This window comes from Pseudorasbora parva, chromosome 16 (assembly GCF_024679245.1).
Source record: "Pseudorasbora parva isolate DD20220531a chromosome 16, ASM2467924v1, whole genome shotgun sequence".
Taxonomy (NCBI): Eukaryota; Metazoa; Chordata; class Actinopteri; order Cypriniformes; family Gobionidae; genus Pseudorasbora; species Pseudorasbora parva.
Genome location: NC_090187.1, coordinates 36083221 through 36099100, shown reverse-complemented (window position 1 = coordinate 36099100; position 15880 = coordinate 36083221). Strand labels below are relative to the sequence as shown.

The window sequence follows — 15880 nt, the reverse complement described above, 5'->3', positions numbered from 1 at the left end:
TAGCACACTACACATTAAACGTTGGAATGTGGCTGGAGCGTTCCGCATCCCGAAAGCTAGCACCTTATACTGCAAGAAGTTATCTGGAGTGACAAAAGCGGAGATTTCTGAGGCACGCTGAGTCAGAGGCACTTGCCAATATCCTTTCAGGAGATCTAGCTTTGTTACAAACTTGGCGTTACCCACCCTATCCACACAATCTTCCATCCTAGGAAGCGGGAAGGAATCAGCTTTAGTTATGTTATTGACTTTCCGAAAGTCAGTGCAAAAGCGATAGCTGGAATCAGGTTTTGGTACCAGTAAGCACGGCGAACTCCAGGGACTCTGACTTGCCACAGCAAATCCATGATGCAACATATACTCCACCTCAGCCTTCATTATGTCACGCTTTTGAGGATTAATTCGATAAGGATGCTGTTTAATCGGAGATGCACCTCCAACATCAATGTCATGGACACATAGTGTAGTCTTTCCAGGCACATCTGAAAACAGACTAGGAAACTCATGCAACACATCAGTCAGTTCATTAGCTTGACTTGTACTAAGATAAGCAAGGTGATTCTTCAAGTTGCTTAGAATGGCAGAATTCTGTAAACATGTGGAGGAAACTTGTACCTCCCTATTACACAATCCATCTTCTTCCATTACGTAACTGGCAACCATAGCGACAGTAGGAGTTGGCACACTTACGATCTCACATGGTTGTTCATCAGTACATTTATCACCTCTTGTTTCACTTTGGGTAATCACATACCTCTTTAACATGTTGATGTGGCACACACGGCTTTTCCGCCTACGATCAGGTGTATTAATGATGTAGTTTGTGTCACTCACTTTCCTTTTTACCACATAGGGACCGGTAAACTTCGCCTGGAACACAGAACCAGGGATAGGTAATAAAACAAGAACAGAGTCGCCAGGCTGGAAAGATCTTTTGACAGACTTCTTGTCATAGCATGCTTTCATCTTATCTTGCGTTGTTACAAGGTGTTGTGCTGCCACTTCACAAGCACGGTGCAGTTTTTGACGGAGAGAATGCACGTAGTCAGGGACAGTCATAGGGGTTGGATGTTCTTCCAATAGTCGGTCGCTTAATAACTTTAACGGTCCTCGCACTACATGACCGAAAACAAGCTCGGCCGGACTAAATCCTAAAGACTCCTGAACCGTCTCTCTCACAGCAAACAGAAGAAAGGGAAGGCCCTCATCCCAATCGTTTCCTGTCTCAACACAGTAACTGCGCAGCATCGTTTTTAGAGTCTGGTGAAATCTCTCAATCACCCCCTGTGACTCTGGATGGTAAGCACTGGATAACTGGTGATTTATACCAAGCCCTTTAAGAATCTGTTCAAACATTTTCGATGTAAAGTTTGTGCCACGGTCCGTCTGAATTATCTTTGGTAAGCCAAAAGTAGAACAGAATTTAATCAACTCTTTCACAACTGCTTTGGATTTCAGGTTGCGTAAAGGAATAGCTTCAGGAAAGCGTGTTGCAGCACACATGATAGTCACTAAATACTGGTGTCCTGCCTTAGTCTTAGGCAGTGGCCCAACACAATCAATGACCAATCTTTCAAATGGTTCACTCATGACAGGAATGGGGTTAAGCGGAGCAACAGGAATTCTCTGGTTCGGTTTTCCCGCAAGTTGGCAAGTGTTGCAAGCTTTGCAAAACGCAGACACAGTAGACTTTATACCAGGCCAGTAGAAGTATCTGGAAACTCTATAGAAGGTTTTTGTCACTCCCAAATGACCAGACATTATATGTTCGTGAGCCAGTTTTAACACAGGCGTGCGATAACTCACAGGCAAGACTATCTGCTGTACCTCCTGACAATTCACATCATCAGCATCAGGTTTCCATCTCCGTCTCAGCAGTCCGTCATCCCAGAAATAAGTCACTCCCGAATTATACATTTTCCCAAGATCAGCAGCTTTAACACAACTAGTTAGTGTCGGGTCTTCTCTTTGCGCACTTATTAAATGCTTTCGGCTCCCGACTAAGGAGTGTTTTGACTCCAAAGTAGGATCAGGTTTTAGCTCAGGCTCTACAAACAATGTACACTCCAATGGAGTAGAGTCAGGAACGAGGAACGAATCAGCAAGATCAATCATCTCCTTGAAGTTCTGTGCTTGAGCACGGGTCACTGCACACGCAGGGAATGCTAAAGGATATAAAATAGAAAGATCGGATTGTTCTTTTTGCAGTGGGGTATGCGTCACAATCGGAGTAGGAAAAACTTCGCCACCTGCTAAATCGTTTCCTATTATTAAGTCTACACCTTCCACAGGTAACTGTTTACGGACACCCAGCTTAACAGCTCCACTGACAAGATTTGACTTCAAATGAACTGTATGCAAAGGCACATTAACACAATGCATTTCAATACCTCGGACCAATACATCAAAACCAGTGTAAGTTTGAGCAGAAAACGGTAAGCTATGCTCAAGGACAAAGGATTGAGCAGATCCAGTGTCTCGAAGCATAACAACTGGCTTAAACTCAGCGTCAGGAAAAATTGAAACCATCCCCTCTAACAGAAATGGCTGGTAACTTTCTACATTAGCTGGACTTAGCTTTGGTAATGTCTGAGCAAGGGCTACACTTTTAGATTTTGAATTCTTTTGCTTCCACGACTGACAATCTGCAATCAGATGTTCAGGACTCAGGCAATAAAAGCATTCTCGTTTTTCGGTATGCATAGATTTAATTTTACGAGCACTTCTCATAAAATTGTCAGCTCTTGTAGGACGCATCACATGAGACGCTATGTTTAACGAATCGGTTGAATTTGGTGGGGCAAATTTTGTCTGTCGCGCTGCGAGAAAAACAGTGCGGTGCGTCAAAACGAACTCGTCAGCCAAAATTGCGGCATTAGACAAACAAGCAACTTTTTGTTCGTTCAAATGGACTACTAAATTCTCTGACATGCAATCCTTAAAGTCTTCCAACAAGATTAACTCCTGTAATTGCTCCAGGGTCGTTATCTTATTAGATAGACACCACTTATCAAAGAGAACTCTCTTCTCCCTCGCAAACTCGACATAAGATTGTCTGGCTGTTTTCTCATGGCGCCGAAATTTCTGTCTGTATGCTTCAGGGACGAGTTCATACACACGTAAAACAGCGGTTTTAATTATGTCATAATCAAGAGAAGATTCAATTGGCAAGGACGAACAAACTTCCTGTGCCTTTCCTGTGAGACTACACTGCAGTAATAGAGCCCACATATCTCTCGGCCACCCTAACTTTCCTGCGACTCGCTCGAACGCAGTGAAGTAGGAATCAACTTCCGCTTCTCTGAACGGCGGCACTAGCTTAATATATCTGCTGGGGTCAAAATGAACATCAGCAGATACATGGCTATGCTGTATACCCGAAGGACTAGCTACCGTTGACACAGGAGAGGAAATTGATTGGGTTTTGGTACGCGGTAAAGGGACAGGTTGCGCAGCCACACGCTGAGCTTCTAAAGCGAGTTCTCTCAACTTAATATCCCTCTCGGCTTCCGCTTCAACAGTTCTCAATCTGATCACTTGAGCTTCACACTCCTGCTTCTTTATCTCTAGATCTAATTCCCTTAACCTCACTGCTAACATGGGGTTCTGCAAAACCATAGCATCAGTATCAGGTGGACTCACACTATCCACTTCTTTACCTGCTACAGCCTGAAATCGTTCTCCCCCCTCATTATCGTCGCTTTTTTGCGGCAAAATTCTATCATTTACCAATTTGTCAAACAACTCATCTTTAATGACTTGTTTAGAAGCCTCTTTAGAAATATCAATTCTAAAGAAATCTGCTATTAGCAAAAGATCCTTCTTTCTACAGCAATTAAAGACTTCAATAGTTGGTGCTAGAGTAAACGAAATCAGATCAAACTCCATCTCTAGATCGTCTTACTAATATTCTCCTCTCTACCCAATAAAGAAAACAGCCAGAAAATCAAGAAAAGAGTAGTACTCACCAAAGTTGCGTTGCTAACGACCGAATCCTAAATTTTGCAATGAAAAACACAATTGTTACTAAGTGCAGAAAAAGAGAAAGAAATTAGTACACAAGAAAAAAAAACATAGGACGAGTCCCCATTTGTTACGTCCCAGCCTTCGTCTAAGGGTTTATGGAGGGAGTAACAAAAGAATTATTAGAAATTACAAATAATTGAATAAATAAATAAACGTTGAGGAGTCTCCTCGTCCACTATCCCAGATCTTTTCCTCTCATTACACTTGAGGTTTCTTGTAAAAAGGTTCCCCAAGCTTTTTACTACCACTCATACAAAAGATTAGAACAAGAATCTAGTTAACCAGTGTTTTATTAAAGGGGTTAACATAAATCCAATATCAACATAAAGAACAAAAACAAACAACAGAATTAAATAACCAAATCATCAGGAGAGGGCAAGGCCAAAATAACAAACAAAACAATCTCTTACTAAAGGGTATTAAGTAAACTAAATTCCCTATCAAAAGAAAGTTAAAAAAAAGAACAATACTCTTACCTCTCTCCCTAACTAAATATAAACAGGAGAAAACTTAGGAGTGGGTAAACCCAAATTAATTGGCGCCCACCTCCCTACACGGTTATACAACTTCTGATCTCACACCAAGTCGAAGCGGCCATATCTTTGTGTTCACTCCACAGAGTCACAATACACACATCACAAGTCACAATTTGCTAAATAGCAACTAAAGCCACTTTGCGTCTGGGTTAGTGGAAAAGGGACTCCTCCTGAGCCTTGTCTCACTGCTGCTTATATCCACCACGGTCCAGCTAATTAGGATCAGCTGCGGGTCGTTTGGAGTGCTGCATGACACAGAGATAGAGAGAGAGAACAATAGGGAGGGGAGAATTCATCATCACACCATTCAACACATAATTACGTCACAAGTCGTAACAGCACTGTAATGTTATAATTTAACATTACAGTGCAATCAAAATCTTTTTATTTTTTTCTTACCATTTATTAGACTCCAATCAATATAACAACTTTTATAAACCATATATAAAATATTTAGATATTTAATTCACCTGATTTTTCAAATTTTTACATAAAAATTTATTTTGCCACTATTTAACATTCACTTAAAAACACTAATAATTTAAATGTAAACTTTAGCAAATCTCTCTCTCTCTCTCTCTCTCTCTCTCTCTCTCTCTCTCTCTCTCTCTCTCTATATATATATATATATATATTCACATTCAATAATGGTGCTAAATGATTTGAAGGACATGCCTTTGATACACAAAAATGGCACGTTTGCTGTTTATTTATTATATTTTTATGTAAAACATGAATACTGACTGCAATGTCTTAATTTGTGGTGTAAATATACATTTGGAAGACAGATAAGGCACTGTGATCCCATCCTGGATGCTCAAGGATCTCATTCAGTCATCCTGAAAGCAAAATACCAAACAACATAAAACAGATGTTACAGGTTTGCACAAAGAAACTCCAGCAAATCCTTCACTGGATCACTGCATTTGTTTGACTTCTTAAACCTCTTGATGACTGAATAACAGGAAATGTTATAACGATAGCACATCTGCTCACCATAAACCCATTTCCTAAACAAATCCTTAATGCAGTCAGAGCAAAACATTTTCAATTGAGCAGAGAATCTTACCCATTCTTCATCATCTGCTCCCTCACCCTGACCGGCACTCTTCCCTGTCTTTTCCTGATCAGTTTTGTTAGCCATTATTTTATCTGTCCATGATGCTCCAGCGTTCTCATCTCCTGCAAAATTGCACTTTGTCACAGTACCACTGTCCAGTTTGGCGAAGGAAACTAGATAGACAAAAACAGACAGAACAGCAAATGTAGCCACCTTGACTTACTTAGAAGTGCATACTATTTTCAGCATTGCACTCACAAATAAAAGGACCGTCTCCTTTTGTTTTAAGTCGGATTTCTTGGCCTGCCTCAAGCTCTGTTTTGTTCATCTCCGCCTCTGAGATCCAGAATGCAAAGGCCTGACCAGGACAATGTTTTGCAGTGATTTTAACCAGCTGTTCCATATTCACAATATCACTCAGTTGACGCTCATCTAGACAATCTGTTTCACCCTTAGCCTCCACTTCTGCAAGGTTGAGACACAAACAGACACCTTTTGCTCAGAGCATGCATATAATAGTCTGCTGCCATACATGAAGATATTTTTTGTAAAATCGGCATATTATATTTACTTGTAAGAGTTTATTCCAGCTTTTATTATTTAATGGTACAACTGCAAGTTGTTATAACAGGCTGCCATTAAAAAGCACAATATTAAAGCCGAATGTTTCTGAATAAATGCACATGTTACTCACTGAAGGATGACATCAGATAACCTGTGTTGACCTTCCGGGTATCGCTGAAGTTAGGCTCAATCTCATTTCCTTTTGAATCATATTTTCTGCGATGAATTCGGCTTGGTTTGATGTACAAAACATTGTAGCGCTCCTGAAATAAACACAATTTAGTAAATAAACATTTTTTTTATAAAAAAGGATATCACAAACTAAGGATAACATCACTGTTTTCTCCAGTACGACTGTACAGCCAAATCTAATTTTGTTGCAATATTATCCTGTTTGACACTGTGAAGCTGCTTTGACACAATCGTGATTGTAAAAGCGCTATATAAGTAAAGTTGATTAATTGATTGACAAACTTGCATGACAAGTAACAATAAAACAACTGGAACGGGTAGCTTAAGAATAACTTGTGGATAGCTTGTGTTCTCACTGCGGGAACATGACTATCTTGGCGGTTAGGTCGAGACTCGTCCCCCTACCCATAGCTCGATTTAGGTCTATTCATGCCCAGCAGAATAGACCGACTTTGACGGATGGCCGGGGTGACTTGAGGATCACGGTTAGGGCAAACCCGCCAAGTGAGCCTCCGCGGGACCCTAATCCCTCACAAGCCCCGCAACCGGTGGTGCTTCCGGAGGATCCCATCAGCCCCCCATATGCGCGACCGATGGTGTCCTTTGGGGCACCCGCGGACGAGCAGATGTCGATCGCTGCATCAGAGGAGGAGTTTCAGTCCTCTGGGGATGAAGATTCGGCTGTACTGCCTCCCTCTGGGAGAGTGGCAATGGTCGAGTTGGACCGGAGTTGACCCCTATGCTTTCCCGGGCCGCCGAAAAGGTCGGGCTTGAGTGGAACCCTCCACCACGTCCCGAACATTCTAGGGTTCTAAGACCAACTGCTAACACCCGACCTGCCCATCACGAGCTAGTAGAAGGTAAGTCTTTGGGGAAGCACGACCTGATTGTCAGGTTCCTTAGGGGCGCAAGGAGATTAAATCAGCCTCGCCCCCCTCTATACCCTCTTGGGACCTGTCTCTGGTGCTCAGTGCACTTCAGAGACCTCCCTTTGAGCCTTTGCAGTCAGTGGAGTTAAAAATTCTGTCTCTGAAACAGTACTCCTGACTGCATTGGCCTCTATCAAGAGGGTAGGGGACCTGCAGGCATTTTCGATCGACGAAATACTCTAACGCAATCCTGAGACACAGGCCTAGATACGTGCCCAAGGTTCCCACCACTCCCTTCCGGCACAAGGTGGTGAGCCTGCAAGCGCTGCCTTCGGAGGAGGCAGCCCTGGCTTTTCTCTGTCCTGTCCGAGCACTTCAGACTTATGTGGACAGAACGCAAAGCTTTAGGACCTCAGAGCAGCTCTTCATCTGTTACGGAGGACAGCAGAAGGGAAAGGCTGTCTCGAAGCAGAGGATGGCCCATTGGATAGTGGGTGCCATTTTCTTGGCGTATGAGTCCCAAGACGTGCCCTGCCCGCTCATGATTAGAGCCCACTCCACGGGGGATGTAGCCCCTTCCTGGGCGCTGGCTCGTGGCGCCTCGCTGACAGATATTTGTAGAGCTGCGGGCTGGCGACACCCAACACATTCGCTAGATTTTATAGCCTTTGTGTAGAACCGGTATCTTCCCGTGTACTCACTTCTCATAGTCAGTAGCACCGAAGTGCCCGTTCTAGTGTCGGCTTGCTGCGCCACTCCGTTCCTCTGGAACGGATATGTGCGCTTATATGCTCCAGTCGAGTTCCCCAGAATGGCGAACCCTGTCGAGTCCTCCGCAACCCGCGGCAGTCAGACGTGGCGGAGCGTCTGATGCCAGGTCTAACACTTGTATGCATTGTGGAACTTGTGTTAGTCTGGGTTCCATATGTAGTGACCCCTACGGCGGTCCCATATGTGTATTCTCCACGTCTCAGTGCGGTGTCTGCCCCCCGCCCACGAGGGCCGGAGCCACCCCTGGGACTTCCGTATGTTGCACTGCCCACGGCCAGTCCATACGTGTAATTTCCACGTTATCCCCTTCGGGGGAGTGTGGCTTCCGCAGCGGCCTCCAGGGGCACGCTTTCCCAGCATTATCCAATAGTCCACTGATTGGGTCTGGTGGGATGGCAGTGTGACTCTCCCTGCAGGAAATTCCCCACCTGTTGAGACGGGGTCCGAGGGACTCCCGCAGGGCGCTGGAAGAGTGGTAGTAACTGTGGCGTTTTTCATAGGGATCCCAATTCATCTGTCTAGTCCGACGTACGTCGAACGTGACTGACTGAAAGGGAATGTCTCGGTTAACCCTCGTTCCCTGAAAGAGGGAACAGAGACGTACGTCCCGTCGCCACAGTTGCTGTACCATCACTGCAGTTCGAGGCACGGGTTCGGCTCCTCAGTGAAAAACAACAGTGTGTGGTGATCGGTTCCGCTTTATACCCACGCAGCGGGGCGGGGTGCGATATGCAAAGCACGCACGCCAATGTTTATCGGCCGTTTTCCATATCTCGAAGCTGATAGGGGCTCCCAAAAGTGATCCCAATTCGTCGGTCAAGTCCAACGTACGTCTCCGTTCCCTCCTTCAGGGAACGAGGGTTACATATGTAACCGAGACGATTTCTATTGTAAGATTTTATAAATGTATCAGTGATGCAAAGCTGAATTTTCAGCATTATTACGCCAGCATTCTCTGCCATACGATACTTCAGAAATAATTATATTACACTGATGTGATGGTCAAGAAACATTTCTTATCACTATCAATGTTGTAATTTCTTTATTTTTCTCTATTATTTTATATGACAGGTTTAATTGTGGGCACCATGATGCATTTTTCAGGATTCTTTGATGAACAGAACGTTCAAAAGAACAGCATTTATTTGAATTAGAATTTTTTTTTCTTCTTTTTTTGTAACAGTGAAATTTTACTGACCCCAGACTTTTGAACAGTAATTTAAATTAGGGAATGATCATGACTGCCCTGTACAACAACTTGAGTTTCTCAGATGAGGAACAGTCTGAAGTTCTCTAATAAACAAACACTTCACCTTTCTGTTGTTCACATCTGTTATGGCATGGCGTGACATATCCAGGACCGCCCCCTCTAAAATTACACCATGACCACTGGAAAGCGAAAATGATACATAAAACACAATGCGAGAGACACAAAATTACAGTTACAAAATACTAAGGTAAGTTATAACGATAGTTTCTGCCAGAATGGCACAATTGCAGTGTTGCTATAATAAAACTATGATAACTTTCTATTATAAAATTGACTAAATATTCTACATTGACACATTCATTGTTTTTACAGTATTGGCTATAATTCATGTTACTTGTTTTTGGAAACTACGATTATCTATATACGAGGAAAAGCAAACCAGGCAGTGCGTTCGATGTCGACAACTGCAAAAATCAGACTTTAAAGTAAGCTATTACCTCAAACGAACTATTTGATCCCATGTGGAGGATAGTTTCTCATTATGCACAGGTTTGTTTGATAACGCAGTGTTATCATAAATGCGACTCATCTTCCTCCGAGGATTTTGTCGAAAGCTCATACGACAGCCACTTCCTGGTTACGTCATCATGAAATCATATCCATTCAAAAGGCAATTTAGAGATGCGGGAAAATGTTGTGTATACTGGTAAAATAAGCGTTTAAAAGAGGAGTGTATTATTTTTGCCTATCGTGTTTTTTCTTGTTTCAAGAACACTGACCGTGATCTATATTTGCGCAAAGTGGTAGTGAAAAGTCAAATGTTCATCATCATAATTTTTAATGATAGTGGCCTTTTCTGCTATTTGAAGTGCACCCAACATTTTGTGTTTTAATATGGAGGTAAGTATCAATTTATAATGTTTTCAAAATATATTGTTCATAGGCTACCATTCATATGATCAATACTATTGACTGAACGGAACACGGCACTTTGGGTAGAGTCTGATTTTTATTTAAAAAAATAAAAATAAAAATAAAATACGATTTTTTTTTATTTCATGGACATATCATTTTTGCTTTGTGAAATGTAACACATTACACAATAAAATGTATACAACCACACATTACATAAAAATTAATAAAATAAAACACTAACAACGAATCACAGGAAATTAAACGCACACACAATAAAAAAAACAGTTATATAATGTAGCACTCTATGGTAATAAAGATAAATCCATAAAACATGTCATATATTTATTCAAAATGTAATTATTTCCCAACATCTACACAGTACAGCTGAATATTTTGTGTCTCTTTTATGCCTATGAAAGATCTTTCTGGACACATGAGTCTTAAGCCCTTTTTTTTTTTTTTTAAAGCAAATCCCTGTGCTAGACTGATCTGCTGGTCTCTTCTTTTCCGGGCTTGATGTGTCTTTGAGACTGACTGATGATTGTTGCAGGATCTCCTGTAGAAATTTGTAAGAATATATTATTAATTTCATTATTATGTTAAGACAAATGAGACCAACAGGCTGTAAACTGTCTCTAGATAAGCTTAAATAAACGTAAGATAACGTCATACCTGTTCTTCTAAATCAACTCACCTTCTTTCGTGACTATGAGCTGTGTGGACTCTGCTCTGATTTTCCACCTGTAAAAAGCACCACCTCTGAGATAAACTGTCCTGATCATTGCAAAAACTGCCACAAAGTCTATAACGCACAATAAAACTCATGTCCAGCAAGTATTTTGACTCAAAACCCTTTAATCACATGCTATGAATCAAATTACTCATGTCTTTATTACCAACGAGTGTCAATGTCTGCTGTTTTACAGCAGCAAAGAGCCTTACAGTGTTTTGGGAGGTCATGTAGCTGGATGTTTAACCACACACTGCGTCTCTGAGCCCATTCACCCGGGGCTTCCACCTCATAAAGACGTTCTCGTTCTTCTTTGTGGATACTGAGATACTTCTTGCAAACTGTAAACAATTATTTAAACAAGTTGTGTAAGCTTTGGGTACCAGGCTTCCACTACATCGATAATACCAGATAAGAGTGGTTTTATTAACACCCAATGAAACCACTGTTATCAGGTCAATGTAAACTATTGATTCCGCACCCACAATGATCATTTACGCAATTTACTAACAGTTGTCACTCCCAAAACTTAGAAGTATGTAGATGATATTCTGGCACATAGCTAAAAATGTGCACCAGACATAACTGGATTTTTGATATAACATATTTTTCTTAAATATATTACATGCATGTGTGTGTATTTATATATATATATATATATATATATATATATATATATATATATATATATATATATATATATATATATATATATATATATAATAATTATACACAGTACACACACTTATATTATGTGAACAAAAACATTTATTTTGGATGCGATTAATCATGATTCATTTTTACATACTCTACCAGTCAAAAGTTTTAGAACAGTAAGATTTTGAAATGTTTTTAAAGAAGTCTCTTCTGCTCACCAAGGCTGCATTTATGGTATTAGAAATGCAAATTTTTTGTAATATTGTGAAATATTATTAAAATATAAAATATCTGTTTTCTATTGGAATATATTTTTCAAAATGTAATTTATTCCTGAGATGGAAAGCTGAATTTTGAGCATCATTACTTCAGTCTTCAGTGTCACATGATCCTTCAGAAATCCTTCTAATATGATGATTACTGCTCAAGAAACATGTACAATTATTATCAATGCTGAAACAGTTGTGTATAATTTTTTTTAAGATTCTTTGATGGACGTTCAAAAGAACAGTATTTATCTTTTAACAGTATGTCTATACTGTCACTTGATCAATTTAATGCATAATGCAAATAAATTTATTAATTTCTTTAAGTTCTTTCCCTAAAATATAAATTAAATAAAATTCTTACCAACCCAAAACATTTAAATGGTAGTACAATGTTACAAAAGCTTTTTATTTCAGATAAACACTGAAACACTGAAACAACATTTAGAAATTTCAATTTGTCAAAAAAAATCCTTCAAAAAAAAATGACAACTGTTCCAACATTGATAATAATCATGAATGTTTCTTGAGCAGTAATCATCATATTCAAATGATGTCTGAAGGATCATGTGACATGGAAAACGGGAGTAATGATGCTCAAAATTCAGCTTTGCCATAACAGGAATATTGACATTTTTAGGGACATAAGGACATTTTAAAATATATTTAAATAGAAAAGTTATTTTATATTTTAATAATATTTCACAATATTACAGCTTTTGTTGTATTTCTAATAACATAAATGCAGCCTTGGTGAGCAGAAGAGACTTCTTTAAAAACATTTTAAAAACGTACTGTTCTAAAACTTTTGACCGGTAGCATATACATATATAATATATGAATAATACTTTTATTCAGCAAGAATGCATTACATTGATTCAAAAGATTCAAAAGTTACAGTAAAAACATATATAATGATACAAAAGTTTTCTATGTCAAATAAATGCTATTTTTTTAATGTATTCATTAAATAAAATTATTTTTAACGCTGATGTTTTGAGCACCAAATCAGCATATTAGAAGGATTTCTGAAGGATCATGTGACACTACACACTTGAGTAATGATGCTGAAAATTCAGCTGTCATCACAAGAATAAATTACAGTTTTCATATATAACATTTCAGTATTTCACATGATGTCTTTTTTAATCAAAAAAATGCAAAACCAAAAAAAAAAACAGACCCCAAAATGTTGAACATTAGTGCATACATACCTCCATACATGCCAGGAGACATGGGAAAGCTGATTCCCAGAATGCCCTCTGATGCTTGGGACAAACAGAAATCCTCCAGCATCTGTAAAGCAAGCCCGGCCCTTCTCCAGTGAGAGCGAACAAACACAGTGTCCAGCACAGGGAGCTGATAACTCTGACCAGTGCAACCATCACACAGGCTGCCTATGAAAAAAAACAACACAATAAAAAATTGTGATCAAACTGCCCACACACACCTACACACATCTACACCAAATTTCTAAGCATGCTAAAAAAAGAAAATTACCCTTATTTTTGACGGTGTAAAACCCAACTGCTTCTCCATTTTGCCAGAGAATTTTGCCATGTTCCCACAAGGAATAGGCAGAAAAATATAGGTCTTCTCCAAGAGGCCTTTCCAGAATTCCAAATATAACTTGACTGAGCAGGAATAGAACAACTCTCTCCATCACGGACTCCACCTGGGATTACAAGAACTGTCAAGAGCTCTCATGAAAATGGTAACATCATAGCATTTCTGCTCAAAACAATGCTAAATGAAACAAAGTTTGCCATACTAAGTGCTACTCACTAACACAAGTCCACATCTTGATTTGTTAGATGTCTTCAAAACATCACCAAGAGGCCACCATTTGCCTTGCAAGTACACTGCAACCACTAAAAATAGGCTATATGTTATCCAAATGAAGTAGAATGACACAAAACGGGTATTAAAAGGGGAAATGCAGCATTCTCTGGACCTTGTGTGTCATCCTCTGGTGTGTGGAGAGCAAGAATAAAATGTGATAAATCACCATCTCTCAGAAATGCAAGTCGACCAATGTTCTCACAGGTTACTTCCACCTGGTATCACAAATATCAGCCTTTTATGAGGAATTTATTTCATATCTGTCAAACACTAATGAGCTGCCAACTAAGACAGCATTATTGCTGGCTAGATAGACAACTCTACATGTTTACACTATCACAAACTAAATTCTGTACTGCATGCATGTAAATGTGTATTTGATCTCACTTTCTCTCCATGAGGAAGTGTGAAAGGCATGGCACCATCTGACTGGACACTGGACAGGTATTCGTCACACCCTGTGTTCAGCTCGCCATAATGCTGCACAGGTAGATCCACAGGATAGGGTTTCACTGGAAAAAACGAAATTGTACATGTTTACTCAGTCAATAACTCTAGGTTTTAATATCATGATGGCATTACGGCACACTTTTCAACTATGTTGAACGATGTCACCTGAAAAGAGTAGCACTTTATTGATTGTGACAGAACTGCGCTTATGTGACTGTTTCTAGTCGGTCAGAGAGGGGTATACAAAGAAAAGTATCGCGAGAACTTTGCACGAACGATAACCTTTTAAAGCCCGTTTTAACATGATCAAATTGATAGGAATGCTCTTAGGAAGTCCTCACCTTTAATACTCTCCAGTTTACAGTTGGATTCCATTTTGACAGTAGTTCGACCTTTGAATGTTTCTAAACAGAACAACGCCATCTAGTGACTGTGAAGGGCGAGGAAGAGAAATTTCGTTCAGGAATTTGAAGATTTCAGTCTTTGTGGCTACATCTGAGCTGAGACCTGTTACCATTGTATAAAATTGTGTTGCATTTTAGCATGGCAATGTATAACATGCATATAGCCTAGTATCATATTAATGTATTTATCATCATCTTCATTCACATTTTCTACAATAAATAAACAAATAAACAAACAAACAAATAAATAAACAAACAAACAAACAAACATAATTACCAAAAATGCGTATGCCCTATATAATTGTACCTATCCACCTACCATTTTTCATTATAATTTTAAATAAGCATCATTTTCACTACTTGGCTTAACTTTAACTATACAAAAAACAAACAACAAACATCTCCCAAAACTAAAAGTGTATTGTGCATTAATTCACTGAAAAAAATATGATCAATAAGCTAAGACAACAGGTGTTTTTACATTGCTTTAACTCATCAAAACAAGTTAAGCAATTTTCAGTTTTTTTTAAGTTATACAAAATTCAATTGAATCTTCAGTTAAATGCCGTTTAAGTTTAAATGACTTAATCATCCAAGTTGACTGTACTTCAAATTTTAAAGCAGCAACTTTTTTTTACAGTGTGCTATTATATTCAAAAAAAAATGATTAATTTGAGTTATATTAATCACTTTTTTAAACGTATCCCTTAAAGTGAACTATGTACACATTCTTAATTCCTTGTCACAGTTTTCCACAATTTAACCCCTTTGACCAGCAGAAATCTGTTTTTTTTTTCCTTGCACTTATGCTTACGTTGCACAAGTAAAAACGGTCACATTAGACAAGACTGTAATATATTAAAATAATTTAAAATATTAAAAATAATATTCTTTTCTCTCTCTCTCTCTCCCTCTCTCTCTCTCTCTCTCTCTCTCTCTCTCTCTCTCTCTCTCTCTCTCTCTCTCTCTCTCTCTCTCTCTCTCTCTCTCTCTCTCTCTCTCTCTCTCAGTTTCAGTTTTTATACTGTCCACAAGATGGCAACATCATCATACGAATGTGAGAGGTACATGGAAAAATGCATTGAACGTTTTCCTTAACAAACACGTGAGCCACATTTTTCTCATGTTTGTTGTAAAAACATGTTATTACAACAAATATGATAATAAGAACAATAATGTATAGTTTGTAAGGTTTGATAACGAAAATAGCTAAATAATAATTTGTGTCCTATTCCTGTAATTTTGTTTGTAAATACATTATTTCAAACTATACAAGAACTGTTAATATAAGGGTTCAAATCTTATACTATAGCTTTTTTGTAGAACAGGTTGAAATTGCATTAAAACACCAGGCAAAACATGATTATCAGCATATATGCAAATTCCAT

The 15880-nt window shown here is 39.1% G+C and overlaps 2 protein-coding genes across 5 annotated transcripts; both read right to left on the bottom strand.

The window, feature by feature from the left end:
• Positions 1-4298: 4298 nt before the first annotated feature.
• On the bottom strand, positions 4299-9885 carry arpin (actin related protein 2/3 complex inhibitor). Of its 2 annotated transcripts, none has more exons than XM_067419800.1 (6): positions 9726-9885; positions 9332-9407; positions 6317-6449; positions 5881-6087; positions 5632-5795; positions 4299-5401 (listed from the first exon to the last, which is right to left on the bottom strand). In XM_067419800.1, exons 1-6 carry the CDS (start codon positions 9845-9847, stop codon positions 5393-5395), a joined length of 711 nt encoding a protein of 236 aa, XP_067275901.1. In that variant the 5' UTR covers positions 9848-9885; the 3' UTR covers positions 4299-5392. The 2 variants fall into 2 exon arrangements, with proteins under 2 accessions (XP_067275901.1, XP_067275900.1); XM_067419799.1 differs by having other exon boundaries at positions 4299-4807.
• Positions 9886-10470: 585 nt separating this feature from the next.
• fam169b (family with sequence similarity 169 member B) lies at positions 10471-14520 on the bottom strand. Of its 3 annotated transcripts, XM_067419797.1 has the most exons (9): positions 14430-14520; positions 14026-14150; positions 13751-13853; positions 13582-13667; positions 13297-13471; positions 13011-13193; positions 11086-11214; positions 10838-10884; positions 10471-10699 (listed from the first exon to the last, which is right to left on the bottom strand). In XM_067419797.1, the coding sequence occupies exons 1-8, from the start codon at positions 14509-14511 to the stop codon at positions 10850-10852; spliced, it is 918 nt and encodes a 305-aa protein (XP_067275898.1). In that variant the 5' UTR covers positions 14512-14520; the 3' UTR covers positions 10471-10699; positions 10838-10849. The 3 variants fall into 3 exon arrangements, 1 of the variants encoding a protein (XP_067275898.1); XR_010898497.1 differs by having other exon boundaries at positions 10838-11214; XR_010898498.1 differs by lacking the exons at positions 13582-13667; positions 13751-13853 and having other exon boundaries at positions 10838-11214.
• Positions 14521-15880: the final 1360 nt, after the last annotated feature.

Excerpts from the sequence above, each read along its gene's own strand:
- fam169b (XM_067419797.1), bottom strand. The coding sequence starts at position 14,511 with ATGGCGTTGTTCTGTTTAGAAACATTCAAAGGTCGAACTACTGTCAAA. Across the intron at positions 14,151-14,429 it reads TAAACTGGAGAGTATTAAAG|TGAAACCCTATCCTGTGGAT; the intron begins GTGAGGACTTCC and ends CGTTTTTTCCAG. Across the intron at positions 13,854-14,025 it reads CACTTCCTCATGGAGAGAAA|GTGGAAGTAACCTGTGAGAA; the intron begins GTGAGATCAAAT and ends TTGTGATACCAG.
- arpin (XM_067419799.1), bottom strand. The coding sequence starts at position 9,847 with ATGAGCTTTCGACAAAATCCTCGGAGGAAGATGAGTCGCATTTATGAT. Across the intron at positions 6,450-9,331 it reads CAGATGTGAACAACAGAAAG|GAGCGCTACAATGTTTTGTA; the intron begins GTGAAGTGTTTG and ends TGTTTATTTCAG. Across the intron at positions 5,796-5,880 it reads AGGAGACGGTCCTTTTATTT|TTTCCTTCGCCAAACTGGAC; the intron begins GTGAGTGCAATG and ends TTGTCTATCTAG.